Source organism: Poecilia reticulata, linkage group LG7 (genome assembly GCF_000633615.1).
Source record: "Poecilia reticulata strain Guanapo linkage group LG7, Guppy_female_1.0+MT, whole genome shotgun sequence".
Classification (NCBI taxonomy): Eukaryota; Metazoa; Chordata; class Actinopteri; order Cyprinodontiformes; family Poeciliidae; genus Poecilia; species Poecilia reticulata.
In genome coordinates, this window is record NC_024337.1 from 21,768,347 (window position 1) to 21,788,265 (window position 19,919).

At 37.2% G+C, this 19,919-nt stretch overlaps 1 protein-coding gene across 8 annotated transcripts in view; it reads left to right on the forward strand.

Annotated features, from left to right (window-relative positions):
* LOC103467567 (serine/threonine-protein kinase WNK2) overlaps positions 1-19,919 on the forward strand; it is a 49,091-nt gene that overhangs the window by 4,181 nt on the left and 24,991 nt on the right. For all 8 annotated transcript variants that reach the window (XM_017305712.1, XM_008414065.2, XM_008414072.2 and 5 more), the window contains exons 3-7: positions 14,504-14,676; positions 14,772-14,992; positions 15,083-15,240; positions 17,314-17,402; positions 17,975-18,194. In XM_017305712.1, the coding sequence (XP_017161201.1) occupies positions 14,504-14,676; positions 14,772-14,992; positions 15,083-15,240; positions 17,314-17,402; positions 17,975-18,194 (861 nt within the window). The remainder of the gene's footprint in view (positions 1-14,503; positions 14,677-14,771; positions 14,993-15,082; positions 15,241-17,313; positions 17,403-17,974; positions 18,195-19,919) is intronic.

Sequence of the window (19,919 nt, forward strand, 5' to 3'; positions counted from 1 at the left end):
GACATAAAGCCACATCCTTAGCATGAAATACTCTGCTGCCCCATTGATCTGTGCTTGTGTAAAACTCCTGGTTGGTAAATGTCAATTGTCCGAGTGAGAGCAGTCTGAGGTCTACATTGTACCGGTTTAATTTGATCAAATGGATCAGGGGAAACATCGTCAGCTGTCTCCTTATAACTGCTTTATATTGTGGTAACTGAAGCCAGCACTGTGGCTGCAGCAGAGTAATCACTGCAAATTCTGTCAGGGTTTTAAAGTCAGGAAATACTTATCGCAGAAAAGTGATCATGGCTTGGCAGGACTTCTCGAAAGCTTAATTTATTTTTTTCCCGTCTGTAAGCACTCGCTGTATTGGGAGGAAATTCCGCAGTGTGCAGTCCTTCTGCACCAAGGGTGGTGTCAGGATCACAAACCTGCAGTCCAGTAGCTCTTCAAAGAAGTGTCAGCACTTGGACAGCAAGATTTATGGTGCATGTTTTGGTCCGGAGGTCAGCGACGTTGCCCCACGCCGTGAGGGGATTTGTGTTTTGATAGTGTCTGCCATGATGATGGTCTCTGTACACTAAATGCCTCTCTGCCTGTGGGTTTGACATCAAAGAGCTTGAAAAATGAGCCTAAACTTTGCTAATTAATCATGGAGACTCATCTGTACCTGAAAATAGATGCTAGGGTCTCCATTAAGATTAGGATGGTGAACTGCAATTTTCAGGGTTCATTGCCTCTGTATTCTAACCTCCTATAATATGTCTTTATGATTTTAATTTCAATAAGAAATGTATTTGGCTTAGGGCTGATAGTTTTATAAACAATATATAGTGATGATATTTTTGTTTACTGTTGTGATTGTATCGTTAGTGCAATGATTGAGTTTTTAAAAGCAATTCATTTATTTTACTTAATTGTTGCATGTGTAAAACAGTTCCCCAATCTCTGGATGCATTCAAAAATCGCCAGAGGTAAAACTAAATTACAAACTATAAGAAAAAATCATACTAAAACACAGTTATTTTGAATAAAAAAAAATCCTGATATTTTCATGTGGCAACCTAACAAAAGATACACAAAATATGTTACCATTTCTGGTAACTTTCTCTATTTGCTCAAAAAACCATTTACATTTTACATTAACCATTTACATTGCATTTACATTTAACATTTACCATTTAAATTAAKTTACATTGACGTTATTTACATTTACATTGCATTACCATTTACCTTTTACATTTCGGTTGAACAGATTTGCTGTTTTGCAGAGTGGTGCTGACACCATCTAGCAGCGGATCTTCTTGTGTTTTTGATGCGTCTTTAAATAAAAAGCATTCCTAAGCTGACTTTACCTGTTCTTGTTTGCTCAATGCTGCTTTTTCTGGCATTACCGGGTGCTGGCCATTTTGCCTCTTCACCATTTTGAACGTTTGCAGTATGGTTGTTGCATTCCCGACTTCTTCAGGTCTGAGATATACAAGGTGCATTTCCACCATGCGTCAGTTCATACCTGCTAGTGTGATGTTGCTGCTGGTGCTTTTCCTTTTCCTGCTATTTTTACTTGACCGTCCTAAGCACGTTGTTTCAGCCTTTGAAACCTACGTAAGTCTGCATAAGATGAAAGAAATTCTAAAATAATTGTAATGGTAATAAGATGATATTGCACACATTAAAAATTCAAGGATGAGTAAGATTCAATGTTTTCTTGTTCATCATAATCTTGCTACTCCAGAGATAATCTTACTACTGTAGAGATGTACTTCATTGCATTTAATGAAGGGTATTAGTTTAGGTTTGTATTTTATATAATCTACATTGTGTGTTTGTTTAGATAGAAACTATATTTTGACACCTAAAATTAGGTAGTGTGTTTTGATTTATCACTGTCCTTTATGGTATCTGGCTCACGGCTGTCATCTGAAGATCTCTTGGTAGCCCATAAAGTCTATGTAGAGACTAGTTGTCTGAGCCAAGAACAACCCACACTGCCCACAATATCTCCACATCTTGGTCACATTCAACAACATTTTTAAGCACATGCATCAACAAGCCAAGAAGTCAACTCCCAATGAAAATATCATTCCTGTCATGCATGTTTCTTGAAAGGTTTTGACAATGCCAGTTTTACCGTTCCCAGCCTTATTAGAAGAAATTAGACTTTCTGGTTTAGAAATGCAAGTCTGCTGTGGTATTCTGCATTTTATATTCTTTTACTTTGAACACAACCCTTTGATGCATTTGATGCATATCTTCCTCTCCTTGAGGTGTGAGAGAAGACTGTTTTTTGTGCCAGTCTTTTATGTAACACAGATGGCCTTGACACAAGCTGTGATGTTAATCTGCGAGGAAGACGCATGAGTCTCCAATTGTTCTGAAGAAACATTTCCTATGCTGCTGTTTCCCTTTCCTTATTCCGTCTTTGCTCACTGGAATTTGTTTAAAACCTTAAGAACTTCCTGCTTCTGCCAGTTGGGACTCCGCATGTAGATTTTTATCTTGGTGTTGAACGCTGTGTGCACTCTTCCAGACACAGTTTACCTCTGACTCTGCTGACATTTCTCTGGTATTTGGCTGGGAGCTTGTTTTCATTCGGAATCAATCAGATTCTTGGCTTGTAAATGAGGAGCTGTTGAAGATGCCATGATGGCGATATCTGACTGTCCGCCTGGGATGGTTTGGCAATGTTGTGGCAAATAAACAAAAGCCTTGACCTCAAGATCAACTTGGTATATCTTGATTACAAGTTCTTGATTTCACCGTTACCTGAGATCAGATTAAAGGTCTGTCTACACAGTGCAGCTTTATTTATTTTTTCCTTTTGAAAAATGCTTTCCGCTGATTTTCTGTATCTTGCACAAACAGACAGCTTAAATCTGAGACTTTTTTTTCTGTCAAAAATATTATTAAAGCCAAAGCATTAAAGCACTGTGCAGCTTGTGGTGTAACTGTAAATTTTCACAGTTGCAGAATCAAATGTGAAAGAGAAGTGTAGGTTGCATAAAACGACAGTATAAATAATTAAATGACACTTACCAGCCATTTTATTGGGTATTTGTAAACCCAAAGTCTCAGTCAGTCATATGGCAGAAACTGAATGCATTTAGACATTTAGATGACTTGCTGAAGTTCAAACCGAGCAACAGAATGGGAAAGAAAATATTTTAGATGTTAAATAATTGCTATTGCAGACTTGGTCTGAGTATTTTTTTAAAAATAATTATTTTACTGGGATTTCTGTACCCCCATCTCTATGGTTTGTAGAAAATGGTCAGAAAAAGTGAAAATACATGTGTCTTGATGACAAAACAACATGGATTCTTTCTGTTTGGTATTAGCAGTTTACTAGTGGTGGTGGTTTAATGGTACAGGAGAGAATGGCACACATTGGGTTTTGCTTCTAGTGACCAGTAATTGCATATTACACAATTCAGTCAGTGTAAGAATTTTTTTCACAAATAACTCTGAGTTGTGTAGAGGAATATACAGTTTCCTGTGAACACATTTAACAACTCCAACTCATTCATAGATACCCCAAAGCAAAAGTTTAACCAAGTGTCTATTTGTTTACAGACAAGGCAGCAGGATATCAATGTAGATCAGACTTGGTGACTGTAGCTAGTGCCATTTCAGAATCTCCCATGTTCAGTTACTGTGTCACTCAGCCAACCAGAGTTTAGGGACAAACCTGTTGGAAAACTACAGCAATCTTGCCTGATGTGTTGCTCCAACAGGGATAATGGAAAATGTACCACTTAAAAACACAGAAAAAGAATCTCTGTTACATGTTCAGCATGGTGTTTAAATGACATGTTGTTTTAATTCGGAATTCACATAAACAAATTTTATGACTGACGTTTTCGTTTTTTACTTTTTGGGAATATTTCATCCCCTACCAGTTGAACACACAAACGTTTAATTTTGGCTATGAATATTTTATTTGCCAGCTTAGAAGTGTCATCAGTAGTGAAAGTTGTTATCAGGCCTGGCATGAGAAGTGATGGGAGAAGAAGTTGTTTTTGCATTATTGGACGACTGCGATAGATAAGTGATGGAGGTTTAGTTGGGCTGGACAATGTATAGCAGATTTATTATTTTTGCTCTATCCTTGCTCACTGTTGGGAATTAAACATATTTGCTAATTACATAACTACTGCAAGGAACCAATTTGGTGGTGCCTGTTTAATCCGGCAGAAAATGTTTAGAAGGGTTTAGAGATGTTCCGGTAAAACCATTAAGAAACCACAACAAGGTTATTTCATTGCCAAAACAACAGAAGTAGCCAAATATGGAAATGTTTACAGAGTTTTTTGTCTGTTTTTTTTGTCAGTAAGTGAAACTACTAGTAAAAAACATTAAGACTGCTTAGTTATGCATTATTGCATACTCCATGTTCTCCGTACTGCTGTACTTGTCAGGTTTTATAATGTTTTGTTTGTTTGTTTGTTTATGACCTTAATCTTAACTGCTGATCTGACTACTTTACATTACTGGTCAATATATAAATTACTTCTGTGTAGGCTTTCCAGCAGTATATCTCAGGTTTACCAAATTACAAATGACACTCTTGATTATTTTTTTACAAGTAGGTTTAGATTTAATCTTCCCTTTTTTAAGAAGCTTTTTGTAAAAGGTTTTTAGTTGCAGTCACTCAACTTGTAAACAGTCTTTTAAAGGTGATATGCTGATTGTTGAAATACATTTCCTCTTTTATGTATATAGTTGTTTTGTTTTTAAAAAAAGGCAATTAAAAATTTTGCTACCTTGAGCTGAAAAGGGTTTTAATTACAAAATATTTGCATTTTTTAATAACTTTTCTAAAAATTCTTATTATTTCTGTATGCAGCCTGTTAATCCATTAAGATACACAATTTATTGCACATTGAATAATAATTCCCGTTATTTTTGAATCAGTTAAAGTCAAATGCACATCTGCTTTATTGGATAACTAAAATTTACCATCAGTTTTTACTGTGTCTTACAATTTGTGTTGCTCATTGTTTTACATTGAATGGCAAATTTATCAGACTTTTTTTTCCAACTTGCACACAGCGTTAAATAACCACTGACCTCTCCGTTTCATCTCCCTGTAATAGGAAGTCTGACTACAGCTCATTAAGAGTAATTATCCTGTCTGGAATTGAGTTGGTTGTTTGTGTGAACAAACCTGTTGCAACATTGTTTCCTGTTCAGACCACCTGATTATGTTCTTGGAGTAAAAACAATTAACAATTTCAATACAATGTCTGCTTGACCTCCGTATACTGAGTTGTTTATGTAATGACGACAAAAAAGCCTGCACTTGAGCATTCCTGTCTTTTTATATCCGTTTCGGTCATATGAAACAGTCATTTTTAAACGTTTATTTATTCCCCCTTATTTTAGAAAATATTGAATATTTTTGTCTCTCCTTGTATATAGAATTACTGTGGCAATGTAGAGCTTGTTGTAGCTGTAGCACTTAAGGTTTAGTTCCATAATATGTCCTCTTCTTTTATTTTAGTGGAATCCTAAAATCTCCCCACTATTACATCAATTAATATTTAGGATACATTTATTATTTTATCTTTAGATTTTCTATATTCAATAATTTACATGTAAATCAGTGAATATAAATAAATGATAATTTGCATATTACAATTTTTTTTAATGTATAGTTAAAAATATATTTCCTGTACAGTATAATATGGGCTTATAATTGGGGCACAGTTTCAGGAAAACATGATGCTACTTTTTGAAAGCTGCCTGATCTCCAAGCTCTAAATTAGTTGTGGGCAATAAAAGGCTCATTGTTCGACATGAAGCTCCATCCAAATGGCTCAGTGCACTGTTGGAAAAACAGTTTCAATGCCTGGTGCCTGAAAAGCCATAACCTAACAAAAACTACATTCTGCATTCAAACAGTTCTTTGCAGTCAAGCTAGTCCACATATTGATATTGCACTGATGATTCTGATTACATATATTGTACTGCTAATGTAATTAATTTTTAAATGATTGCTGTGCATAAATGTTACAGTGAACCTGGATGAAAATAGTTGTTAGCTCTCAATTACATACTTATTTATGTATGTGAATTAGGGCTGTACAATAAACTGTGTGAGGGTATCACTATCGCAGTATCTCTGTATGCAGTCTTCCTATTGTGAGGAACTGCCTAGACTGCAATTAATGTTGGCTATTTATTTAAGTGCCATGCATTTAATCACTTTGTAATAGCTGAAAGTATTTAATGCAGCATTACATTTTTTAGAAGGAAAAGACTTGGACAGGTGGTTATGTCATTAAGAAGCTAGAACTGAATTATTTCTTTGCCAAAACGGTAGATGCTGACCATCGGCATTTCTTTTCTATAAAATCTTGTTGCCAAGATGAAAATAATGCATTTTATTTTATTTTTCCCAGCAGCTTCATCAATATTGCTTGCTGTGAGCTCAAAGCAAAGTAAAAAACATTTGACTTTTTAACGCAAGTTTCACAACATTAACCAATGTTATTTCACGTCACATGTTTTCCTAGTAGTTCTGACATGTTTCCATAAGCATCTACACGTCACTCAACATCTTAGGTCTTTTAGTTGGACTGGGAATTTTCAAATTCCTGTTAAAATGACTTCCTTAATATATTTCATAGAAGTTCCCTGTGAACAAGGAAACACCAGTACAATTCATAATCACAGAAAGTACCTACTGGTTTTAGTCCTCAAGGCAGGTGTGATGCAACCTGAAGATTCCTTCACTATTATGAGGTTTCACTTGGATCTGAAGTCCCTGGAAGTTGAGTTCAAGTGAAAAGATAAAAGCAAAAATAGCCTGCCATCCTGCTTGAACAGGCCTTCCCACAAGGCTGGCTGGAGAGTGGGTATGTTTGCTTTTATTCATTTTGGCTCTGGAACGCATTGACTGTTAAACAGTTCCAGATCAACATGTATATTAACTGTTGCTTTCACATAATTGCTGCTTACTCACATGGCTGATATCTAAACCTTCCTAGCTTTCTACATGCTGTGACTTCTCAGGAACAACCAGCCTTCTGAAGTGGTGACGGATACCATTTTAAAAGCTGTAGCAGAGATTTTCTGCAGGTTTATGTAGAAACAAATCATTCTTGAATTGTTCAGGGGAACAGTTTCATAGAAGGCAGGGTTATCCAAAATGTATTTTCAGTAGTTGTGGTAGAGGCTTTTACTTTAGAGTCCTACAGCTATCTTTGTTTACTACCTGGTCGTGGAAGGCGTTGATCTCTTACTATTTAATAAATGATTGCATAATTTGAAAGGAGGTCAACCAGGTCACCAAGTTGAGCTTGGGGCATTTTCACATAACACTCCTCACATTTTATGAGCCCTTTATATGACGGTTTACCTGTAAAATTAAATGCTCCTAACCCTCACTTTATGCTTTTTCCTGCCTGTGCTGGCTTACTGAGGCTTTCGACTTTTATGAGAATCAAGCATTTGTAAATATTTGTCTCAAGCTAGGCCAAGTCAGGTGAAACTGCCACCGTGTGTATGACAACACCATAGCTAATTGTATCTCCTAGCCAGTGATTTTTACAGTAGGTCTGAGTGCCTGTGATGCCTTTCAGCTTGATGCTGGGTGTGTGTTGAGGATGTCACCACCAGCTGTCACGTCTCACGCTCTGCTGAAAACCCAAACGTATGCTTCCTTTTCTCAAATTTAGGCCTCTAATATTTTTGCAACATATTTTAGTCTTTCAGCTCATGACTTCAATGGCTCCGTTTCACCTTTTCCTCTTAGGTTTTACTGTCATTAGCTCACATTTGAAGTTTAATGTAAGTCGAAGTTGGGACAAAGTGAAACGGATTGGAAATAAACAATAGAAATTGCTCTATTGGTTTGGTTTCATGGAAAAAGAAACTGTCAACATGTGCAAAGTAGATCTCTCTTGCTTTCTCTGTATAGCTAGTTAACCAAATTAGTTTCTTAAAAACCTCCAATTAGGAAAAAAACATTTTATTTGTTTTTCATCTCCAGAAACTACTGTTTGCATGAAAACGGCGAATATAAATACAGGAAGCTATGCAAACACTCAATGATTATCAAGGCATAACCTCAAAGAAGGGGAAAATTGTGAAGTTGGTGAAGTTTAAAATGTTAACTTGACTGTGTAAATATAACTGTCCTCGTATTCCTATAAAGGAGATGAACAGTGACCAGTTTGCAGACTTTTTTTTTTAAAGATCCTTCAAAAGAAATATTTCTCTATTATAAGTGGGTAGAACACAGAACATTACATTAAATTCTCAGCTATCAAAGTGGGAATAAAATGTCTTGCTGGTCCTGAAATGTCCCACAGCAGACGGCAGCTTTTGTATCCAGAAAAGTGGGCAAGTAGCAAACATAAGTCCAAAGATACAAAATGGCAAAAGGGTGCAATGTCCAGCTCCAGCTGAAGTGTGTTCATAACTGTATGCCAAACTCTCTTTCTTTAGCACACCCATGCTGCCACACATTGGTACGTTGTACATTTTTAATCTGGCTAATTTTTTTTCTTAAATGATCTACTTGTATTTTTGTCAGTGTTTTTGTTAGCTCATGAATTGAATTCTTTAACTGGAAAGCAGTCATTATATATTGTATATATTTTTTTCTCTGTTTCATTGATGATGTTGCTGTAGTTGGTTTATTCTTGGTGAGGATATGCGATACATATTTAGCCCTCTTAAGGTATTTCTCCTTATGAAGATGCTCGGTTGCTGCCCTGAATGCTAGTGTTCCTCCTTGCACAGCCTTTGCTGTAGAACTTAAACAGGTGTAATAGCTGCAGGCACATCTGCTGATCAAAAGCCTCCTGCATTCAAGTACGATCGGATACAATTCATCTGCTGGCAGTCTGCTGGCTCAAGGCTCGCCCTGCGCCAGCTTCTGTTACAGTGCACTGCAGCAGTCACCTATTAAACATGGGCAGTAGCTGTGGCTAAGCAAATTATCATACACACATTCAGCCGTGTAAGCAGGTTTTGTTTTCCATCAAGGAAAACATCCGCAGTTAACAAACTGAGTAAGATGTAGCAATGTCTTTTTCCAGCACTCTGATCTCCAGTAAAGAGACCAGATTGCAAATGGATCAATAAAGCATCACATTGTTATGAGTTTTTCATTGCAGAGTTAAGGTGCTTTCACAGGCATTTGTTCAGTGCAAGTATGAGTGCCTCGCAAGGTGATTCAAAAAAATATAGTACATTGAATGAGGAAATGATTTTCTTAAGCAAATGTAAACATTCAATGTTCTTCCTTTGTTTTTCCATATTTAAAGTAGAACAGAATGAGAAGTTGAAAAATCCCTGTCACGCTAACATTATTTAAGCCAGGCTTCCAGGTTTTGTTAATCTGCTTGTTGCTAATGATGTGATCCAGATCGGTTCACAAATTCTGTGAAAAGCTTGTTCTGGAACAGAAAGTTGTGTGGAAGGATTAATCAAATAGGTACATAGTGTCTCTGACATAATTGGAGCGCTGGAGAGCTTTGCTGGAACTCCTAACAAATCAGTGTCTCAGATCTCGTATATTTAAATATTGCAATAAAACTTGTGGATTTTATCCATTTGAGGTTCTGTGAAAGTAGTCATAGCTCTAGGATTTTTAGCTGTACTGTAGATGTATCTTAAGCCATCTACTTTATTACGTTTCAGGTTTATTTGAAGATATGCAGTCAAACTCTGAGATACTGTGTTAAAGAAAGACGTTCTGGCATAGATGGAGCAGCACCTAGTTCTGTGTATATATGCACTGACTTTCTTTTTCCAGACACAGAAATAATTTATAAGAGTTTTCCTGTGTTTGTTTGTTTGTTTGTTTGTTTTTATGGCTGCTGTCCATTTAAGTAACTGGAACTCCCTCTACCAGCGATCTGAATTTTTATGTTTTATTTATTTTTTTAATAATTGAAGTTAAGAGACATCATCGCTCTACTGAGTATGGCTGAACAGTTGGGGAGATCTACTCTCCACATCAATCAATTTTGGCCTCCCACAATCAAATCAGCACAAGTGACCAACATTGGTCTGCACCTATAGAATGCAAATCAATCCTCTACTGAGCCAGTGGTTGGCTTACTCTGTGTCCATTACAATATCAGAGAAGATGAACATGACCCACTGTGACCCAGACTGACCCTAATATATATATATAATTTTTTTATTTTATTTTTTCTTTTCAAAAATGCCACTTACATCTTTCTTAATCTCAGACTGACCAATGTGCCTTTCTGCACCCTTTGGGATGAATCCATTTCTTTTGAACCACTTTGTCTCACAGCTTATTCAGCACAGTGTCTTAAATTTATGCAAAACAGAAAACAAGAGGTGATTATAACTGTTAAAGCCCTAATCTAGAATGAAACATGGTGTTAGACTTTTAGCAATGCTCAGATTTCTTTATTCTTTTTCTTTTTACATATAGAAATCCATTAGAACAATAGGATAATTAAAATAATTAACATTCCCAGAATCCCATTGTACTCTTCCTCATCTTCCTTTAATATGATAAAGACTCTTTAACAGTACACCAGATTACATGGAGCTAGATTATCATTGCATAAAACGAGAATATCTCCTCCAATAAAGGTTAATGAAAAAGAAATGCTTTTTGGAACTGAACGACACGATAACTCTGGATCCAGAGAGGTCTAGTTATGCCCTAAGTATAATAGTTTTGAACAATACTGAAAGAGCAGTTCAATGGAAAATGTATCTGACTCTAAATGATCACTTTTTTAACTCCTGAGAAACATTAAACATGGGTCCACTGCTTACTTGGATGGTGACGTTTATCAGAACATGCTTTACCTTTGTTATCAAAGTAACAAAAGTAACTACAATTTTTATATTTAGAGAAGTAATTTCACCGTTAATGTGAGGTCACCTCTCTTTAAGGCAATTTGGGTGTTTTGTTTTTAAACTGTCAGTTCATGTACAGTAATTAGGAAATTCCTTTTTTTTCCACATTATACTGGTTACTCTTATTTTATGTAATTTCTTTTACAATAATGTTTCAATTTGGGGCTGCACAGTGGCGCAGTTGGTAGAGCTGTTGCCTTGCAGCAAGAAGGTTCTGGGTTCAATTCCCGGCCCCGGTCTTTCTGCATGGAGTTTGCATGTTCTCCCTGTGCATGCGTGGGTTTTCTCCGGGTACTCCGGTTTCCTCCCACAGTCCAAAAACATGACTGTCGGGTTAATTGGTCTGTCTAAATTGTCCCTAGGTGTGTGTGTGTGTGTGCCTGGTTGTTTGTCCTGTGTGTCTCTGTGTTGCCCTGCGACAGACTGGCGACCTGTCCAGGGTGTATCCCGCCTCTCACCCGGAATGTTAGCTGGAGATGGGCACCAGCACCCCCCCCCCCGACCCCACTGAGGGACAAGGGTGTTAAGAAAATGGATGGATGTTTCAATTTGGTTTATTTATATTATGCCATGCCACCACAAATGGTATCTCGAGACACTTTACAAAAAAAATCATTTAAATTCGGTCATACATTCCAATTGATCCTAGTTATTGAACAGTACCGTGAGCTCAGTTAATTGTTCAAAGTAGCTTAGAAAGTTTCTATCCATTTTAATATTTGTGCAGTAAAGGCCACATGTGATATTAGGCGAAACATTTACTTTCAGCACAGATTCCTCTAAAATGTATCCCATTTGGATTTATAATTCTTTCTAACAGAGGTGTCAAACTAATGGAGCTGAACACACAAGCGCAGTGTGTGTCAGCAGTGCAAAGCTCAGCTTTGGGGATCATTTTCTCTTGATGTCACCATTTTTTCCACCCACATGCAGCTCATTTTTGCTTGTTAAACCTCATCTCTACTGCTAAATACTGTTATTGTAATGTGAACCTGTGTAACTTGTTCTGTAGCATAAAACATTGTTGGTAATAATACGTAAACACAAACACTATAAGGTAAAAACACTTCCTGCTTAAACACAATATAATGTCTGCAGCTCTACTTTTGGTAACCCTACATGGCTTTGAGCAGCAATAAAACAATGTCACCTTTTATATAAGCCACTTTATCTGATGGTTTTTATGACGGCAATCTGGAGATGTATTTGTATTTTTCGACATGCAGCGAGCAACACCTCTGAGCTCACAGTGCATGTGGCTTCTGAATAATGGAGAAGCCCCAGTGTCTGCTAAGAGGGAAATAGAAGTGAGGAAGCAAATGCAGGGGTGTGAGGAGAGTGTGAATGGGACTCGGGAAGCGCTCTGCTCTGAATCTGCCGTTATTTAAAGCAGCGTGATTCCTGGGAGATGAGCGGTGAGACTAGGAGGGGAGGCGAGGGACCAGGAGAACCGAAGGAGGGTATTGCCTTAAAGGATCAAAGCTGCATTTCTCATGGGTTAATCATGCTTCAAGCTGTGTTTTACATTCTTTACCGTTGGCCCTTTAAGACATGTCTCAGATAAACCTCGCGCTGTGTGATGTTCCTGTGGAAGGAAAGAGCGCTTTGGGATAACCCAGCCCTCTTTTGCTCAGCTTGCCTCGACGGAAAGAGTTCTCTGCAGAACTGAATAATTCATGGGGCTTCAGAAGAGTGCGGTGAAAATCCCCACCCCCCACACACTCACACACAAAACATGATATGCCACATTCTCTCACACATACTCAATGCTTTACCATCACACCACTCAACTCCTATCGCAGTTCATCTTCACAGTTAATTGTAGGTTGTGCAGACTGATATACTCTTATTTTTTCTGTTTTAGATGAGTTAACGCTACTTGAATAATTAACTCGACTGCGCTGGGTTTCATTCCGGCGTCATTGTCGCTGATCTTTGTCTGGGGTGGGGGTCTGGCTTTCCCTCAGTGATTGCGTCTCTGTTATGCAAGGTAATTTTGTTTATTTTTGAAGGAAATGCACAACGCAAGCAAAGTTCTGTCAAAATCCTCCCTGCAGAGAAATGCAGTGACTGTATTGGAGACGGGGATTCTGGAGGATGCTTCAGTGCCTGGTTGGGGATGAAAAAGGGAGTGGTTGATGTGAAGGGTGCAGGGAAGAGGATGTGCCGCTCAGTGGGGGCAGGAGAGATGGGAGCAGAAGATGGTTAAGAGAGAGTGAGTGCACATGTGAAACAGGCTGAGAAAGATGGAAAAGATTAGTGACATAACCTTTAAGACTGCAGCATGATGTGGGTGTGACAGCGATCACGTCTAGTTTGTTCTACTTGTAGCGTCTGTGGGTTGTCACGTTTCACTGTCTAGATTCTTTAACACTTCTTAAGATTTGATATGGCAATTTGTAGAGCAGATGGATGTGCTGTTAAAAAGTATACAAAGACAGGGAAAGTTATTTTTTCCCTCATAACGTTTCAAAATGTCTCCTAATGGAGATGTCTTTCTTGGATCATCAGCTGACTCTGGGTCTGGTTGTAGATGTGCAAGTGAACTGGCAGAAACTCTGTTTTTACAACTGTACTTCCAGAAGCATACACGTCCATCGCAGTAAGTCATACGATGCCAATGAGCCGATGGCTGGTTTAAAGTAACACAGGCTTCCTTTATTCCTTACCAAAGCCACAGGATCATTGTCTCTTTGCCATGCTGCTCTGCTACTGAAGTTTATGCATAAGGAGCCCCAACCAATTAGAGTTGGCAGCAGTTAATTTGGTCTAATTTAGTGCCTCTCCATTATTTCTTGTCATGTCCCACTTCCCCCAAGTTGAAATTTTGTTGAGAACCTGATCATCTTTAACTGTTTCTGTCCAAAACTGGCCCCAGCATTCTCAATCCCCTACTTATCAAAGATGATTAGTAAAATGAACTGCAAAACATCAATTTAAGCTATTGCAACTCATTTATTGTTTTAGATCTTAAAACAATGTTCAAGTTCAGTTTATTAACTCAGTGTGTAACATTTAATCAAGACTGCTCAGTCTGTGTGATTCTCAAAAGAGAAAAAGTTCAAATGGTTCACTGGGATGTGCATTTCAAGGTTAAACACATTGTAAATATTGGCTTCTTATCAGCTTCATCAGCTTATTCCTTTTTCAAAAACGTATATAGCTTTTTAAATATTTTTTGTGCAAAATTTGCAACAATATTGCATGTATTTAAGCAAGTATTTTAGCTTATCAGAATAGATAAAAAAAGGCCATAACATTTTCCATTCACAGTAAATCCCAGGGCTTTTTAGGCCTTTCTGTATTCCCTGGTCTTTTTCATCTGCCTACCTAGTTTAGGTTTGGGCAATTGCACTTTTTAGAGTTTGTATTGAGCACATGTGAGCCTGTCAAGTAACGTGGCTATAGTGTTTTTCTTTTGACTGTCACAAACTTTTCCATCTACTCTGTGTACCGGTGTGTTTATTGTTCAAGCATGAATAAAAGACATGGATACGGATGTCGTCCCAGGCACCCCACCATTCCAATATTTGAGAAATACTGGAGAAAAATGATGAGCTCTTATATCTTTTTCGTTGCTTTGAAGCAACATTATACATGACACTTTGACCATTTTACTGTTTGAGTATTGATTATTTATTTTGCTTTGTTTTTCCACCAGGACCGTAAGCTGTCAAAAATGGAACGCCAGCGCTTTAAGGAGGAGGCAGAGATGTTGAAGGGTCTGCAGCATCCCAACATTGTTCGTTTCTATGACTTCTGGGAATCTCCTCTAAAAGGAAAGAAGTACATTGTTTTAGTGACGGAGCTCATGACATCAGGAACGCTAAAAACGTAAGTATTTATAAAGGGCTTTTTTTCATTAGAAGTGGAAATGAATGGTCATGTACACTTCAACACTTATACAAATTTCTCACTCCTTCTCTTAGTTACCTAAAGCGTTTCAAAGTCATGAAACCCAAAGTCCTGAGAAGCTGGTGCAGACAGATTCTGAAAGGCCTTCACTTTCTCCACACCAGAACGCCACCGATTATCCACAGAGACCTCAAATGTGACAACATCTTCATTACTGGACCCACAGGGTCAGTCAAGATAGGGGATTTAGGACTGGCGACACTCAAAGCTGCCTCCTTTGCAAAAAGCGTCATAGGTATGAGATTTGGATATTGGACTTAACTATGAGGCTGGAAATGGTGGTGATTCTGTCCAATTACGAGGGACTCTGTCGTTCTTTTTCTAGGTACTCCAGAGTTCATGGCTCCAGAGATGTACGAAGAGCACTATGACGAGGCCGTGGATGTCTATGCATTTGGCATGTGCATGCTAGAGATGGCCACCTCAGAGTATCCCTATTCAGAGTGTCAAAATGCTGCTCAGATTTATCGTAAAGTTACTAGTGTAAGTGGACCTACTGTTAAGATTTATTTTCTAACTTTTGAGAGTTAGAAAAGAACTCTCAAAAGTTTGCCACCTCAGAAAGGTGGCAAAGAGGAAACAAAGCTAACAAAATAGAGTGGTATTATGTAGTGTAGTCTGTGGCATTTCTAGTGAATTTAGTAGATAATACAGTAAGGATTCAGTAGAGAGCAAATATCAAGCAGTGTTATAGGTGTCTCAGAATAATCAATATTTCAATGTAATTGTTACAAAAATTATGTAAATGAGCTGCTTCTGGAAATTTAAAACTCCAGGAAAATGACAAGTATATGAAGAGAGTCTGAGCATTTGAAGAAGTTTTGCCCACAAGGCAGAGGAACATGAAAAACTGAATGATGCAGACAAAGTGAAATTTTAAAGCAGATTAAAAATGTCAGTACAGCTCCTGCATCTCAAAAACAGGAGTATTAAATATACCAGACAATGTACTTACAGTGTTGTTGTGTCTTTGAGTTCCACCTTCAAGCTGTTTCTCAGGAATGAAGTTGGTGCAGCAGATTGCTCTTTTCTGCTGTAGCTACAATGTAACACAAACAAATCTCAATCAGCTGGCGGCTAGATCGGCTACTAAAAGTGATGAAATGACCAACCCCTCTGTTCTGTAGTGAAAGAATTAGCATGTGGCTAAATATAAAACGAGTAAACATAAATATATGCTGCACACATAGTGTAGCTGACAATATAAGCATAAAGTAATTAGAATCAGTAGCAACCAGGCCGTCCTGAGTGGAGTTGATCATCAAAGAAAATATGATGCTAAATTACCCGAAACATAAAAACTGAACAGCTGCTGCTGAATACATTACAATTCACGAGACTCTTGTCTACACTGTAAAAAAATTTGCATGCACCAGATCCATGTTCTGGATCCACATTTTGAATACAAGAATCCAAAGCAAATGGAAGCACAAAGTATCCAATGATATTTAATTGCCGTATATGCTTTCATAACAAATAAACACTTCCTGTTCTGCAGTAAGGAGAAGTGACTCTTGAATAGTTTTCTTTCTAAATGGGAGCTTAGTAGCTTTCTACCTGACTTTAACTAATTACTCTAATACAAATACTGTCATATATGACTTCAAAAAAGGTTGCAGTGGTTTTATAAATTGTATCACATATTTTACTAAGCATCACTATCGAGTCTGAATTTTTACTGTTGTGACAATACAAAATAATAGATTATACTATTATGATTATTATTACATGTTATGTAATTTTATCAAACTTTTTACAGAATTTCTGTTAAGAGTTTCATGCTGTATAAACTGGGATTCATAAAAATAAGACACGTTGAGGTTAAAAGTTGTTGGGTTTTATTCCATATGTGGTGATACATCATGATTTAATAGAACAGTGCGTCCATCTCTTGGCGTGGCATACTCCAAATTGTCATTTAGTTTGGGGGTTGTCTTTAGTCATGATGGACTTCCATATTTGATAAAAGGTATTGATTTTTCAGCTCTCGACGTCTCAAGATAAGCCAAGACATGATTACTGTATATGCAGTTAATGCAGAAAGGCTCTCTGCTCCCATTGATGGATGAGAAACACTAGAGAAGCTGTCTCTAGATGCTGCTTGCACCAGACCAAAGTGGGATATTAATTTGCAATTGATCAAAAGCGATACTGATAACATTTTACTTCCCCAATAAAAAGATGATCTAAAAGATGTGTATACTTGACTTTTAAATTTTACTCTTGGCACATTCAATGCCTGATTAATTCAAAAATATTATTACAAAAGTGTGATGTATGGTGTAAAATGCCTTAGTTCAGCAGTAATGTTTGATTTTAACAAAGTCAGATTTGACCTTATTCAAATTCTTGTTTAATTTGACTATTAACTATTTGAACTGTTAGGAATTTGTTACAGCTGCAATCTGACCTAAGGGTGTGTGTAAAGACGAGACCTGTTAGGTGGAAAACCAAAAAAGAACAACCTTCACACAATTTGGCTTTCTTTCTGCTTTTATCAGGAAAACCTTTTCATCTCTTTTCATGTCCTCTGTATTCATGTTCCTTTACTTTCAGGGTGTAAAGCCAGCCAGCTACAACAAGGTTGTGGATCCTGAAATCAAAGAGATCATTGGCGAGTGTATATGTCAAAAGAAAGAGGAACGGTAAGGGATTTTTTTTTCTCTTGTCCAACAAAGGCCAGAGGTACTCCTGCATTTGATGACTTTTGCTGTTTCAATGACACTAAAGATTTCAACAGCACAGTAGTCTTCCTCCTAAAGTGTCTTAAAGTTCTGTGATGTAATGAGTTTCCCTACAATTAGGCCAAATGAGCCTTGAATACCATGTGGTGGTAATGCACATTACTACATTACTACATTACTTCGTGAACCTAAGTCATGCCTTCACTGCGTTCAATTTCTGCTACTGCAGTTTCTTATCGACATATATATTTATATATATATATATATATCAGTTTTTGCTTTAAAAAAGCTGATGTAAACATTAGGCAAACTGTAAGATTTGCACTTCAGTATATGTATAGAGTACTACCTCTTGTATAATAAAAGTAAAATCACTAGCTACAAAACTCAACAAATATGAATAAATAAAAAAAATATTATAGCTGAAAATACTGCTGTTGACTTACTACTGTCACTGTGTTACCCATTGTCAGGCCACCAAATCTTAGCCCAAATTGTTTAGTCTGAGTTTTATTTCTTTTTTTCTTTTTCAGGTATACCATTAAGGACCTGTTGAACCATGCTTTCTTTGCCGAGGACACAGGTGTGAGGGTGGAGCTTGCAGAAGAAGACGATGGGAAAAAACCCACCATAGCTCTCAAACTGTGGGTGGAGGACCATAAGAAGTTAAAAGGAAAGTACAAGGAGAGTGGAGCTATTGAGTTCACATTTGACGTGGAGAAGGAGGTTCCTGAGGTTGTGGCACAAGAAATGGTTAGTTAATTATTTAGTACACATTACTTAAAAGAGCTGTGACTTAGTTTGTGTTTCTCATGCAGACAATCTTCATATTTTTCAAACTGTTTCACTTTTAGAAGCCTAATCTATTTAGATTCTTCAAGGCTCAGTAGTTTTATATGTATTGAGCCTGAATGCCAACAGTGGAGATAAGTTGCGTTGTTGTTCTAGGAACATGTTTATTGCATTTTATGTATTTATCTATTTTTAGTGTTTCATCAGATTACGCTCCCAGTGGATGAAAGATTAAAAAGAGTGTTTTTCTCCATGTGGGAGCCACCACAACTTCCTCAAGTCTCTACAATCTGTCATCTAACATTTGCTTAAACCACAGAAATGTTTTTTAAAATGGCTGTGGTATTTTTACCTTTGATAAAACTACATATAGAGAATGAAACATTGTCATTTAGAGCCTTTGGAATTTTTTTCATTACAAAAAAAAAACAATGACCAACATGTATTTGTATCTCTTCCTTTCTTGTCTGCTCCCCCCTATTCATTTCTGATTTTGGTTTGTCGGCTTTGACATGCTAAATCAATAGCAGACATGTACAGTGGTTCATCTGCACCCGTGTTTAGGACCTAATGCCACTACATTAGGCAGTTGTAGATTCAGATTTCAAGCCCAATTCTTTATTAAAGTTTAGTACTGTTTCTACCTTTTTCAGTCATTTCTTATCATGCTTTAGGGATGAGGAAGCAGTTTGCTTGAAAAGGGTGATAGGCTACTATTAACAAGTTCTCTCGCTTTTAGTGTAGTTCCAGTTGGTCTTGTGCAGAAAACATTTTATTAAAAAAAACATACAGCTTTTTTGTTGTCAGTGCGACTTGAAACTTATGTCAAGAACTGTCGAGGAATATTTGAGCTAGGATTGCAGCAATTTGGGAACAAACTTTTAGAATTGGTAACGTATAAAACGTGTAAAATAAATAAATGATATAGAAAGATGGCTGGGCAACACGTTGAGGAATAATGGTTGGTGGCTAGATGTGCTCTTCCCTTATGTTTCAGCAAGTTTGTGCTTTGCGTACACAACCATTTGTCAATGTTTGAACTGTTATGTTTTATATAATTTTAAGCAAGCCATAATAAATGATGGTTGCTCAGGATATACCTTTTCAGTTCTGTTTGGTAACTAGAGATCACATGACAGTGCATCCGATTTAGTCCGTTAATAAAGTGCTGTTTGAATGGACTGTCTGCTTCAGCTTCAAAATGACTAGACTGGTAATACAGACTGAATTAATGTTTACCAAACTTCATAATGCTTAAAACTGTTTTTTGATGATGCTCAAATAAGAAAAGCAATGAAATCACATATTGTCAAACTATAATCACTGAAAAATAAATTACTTCAGATTTGCCTTCTCTTTAATATTTACAGTTTTGTGTTGACTCTGATCGTATATAAACATTCCAATTACTTGCTCAACAGGTTTTTAATTTAATTTACTATGAGAATGAATGATCGTGTGGAGACCTGCACACCTCTGCAGGCTGGAATGGGTGTCGTAAAACATGTGTGCTGATACTAAAACAGAAGCTGAGCCAGTAAAAATTAAAAGTGGATTGAAATATTTGTTGGAAAATGAGGGATTAGTTGACAACTAAACTAATCATTAGTTGTGTCCATAATCTGAGCATGGTGTGAAGCAGGTCACGTGGCACAGCAGACAGGAAGCAGCAGCACAATGAATGTC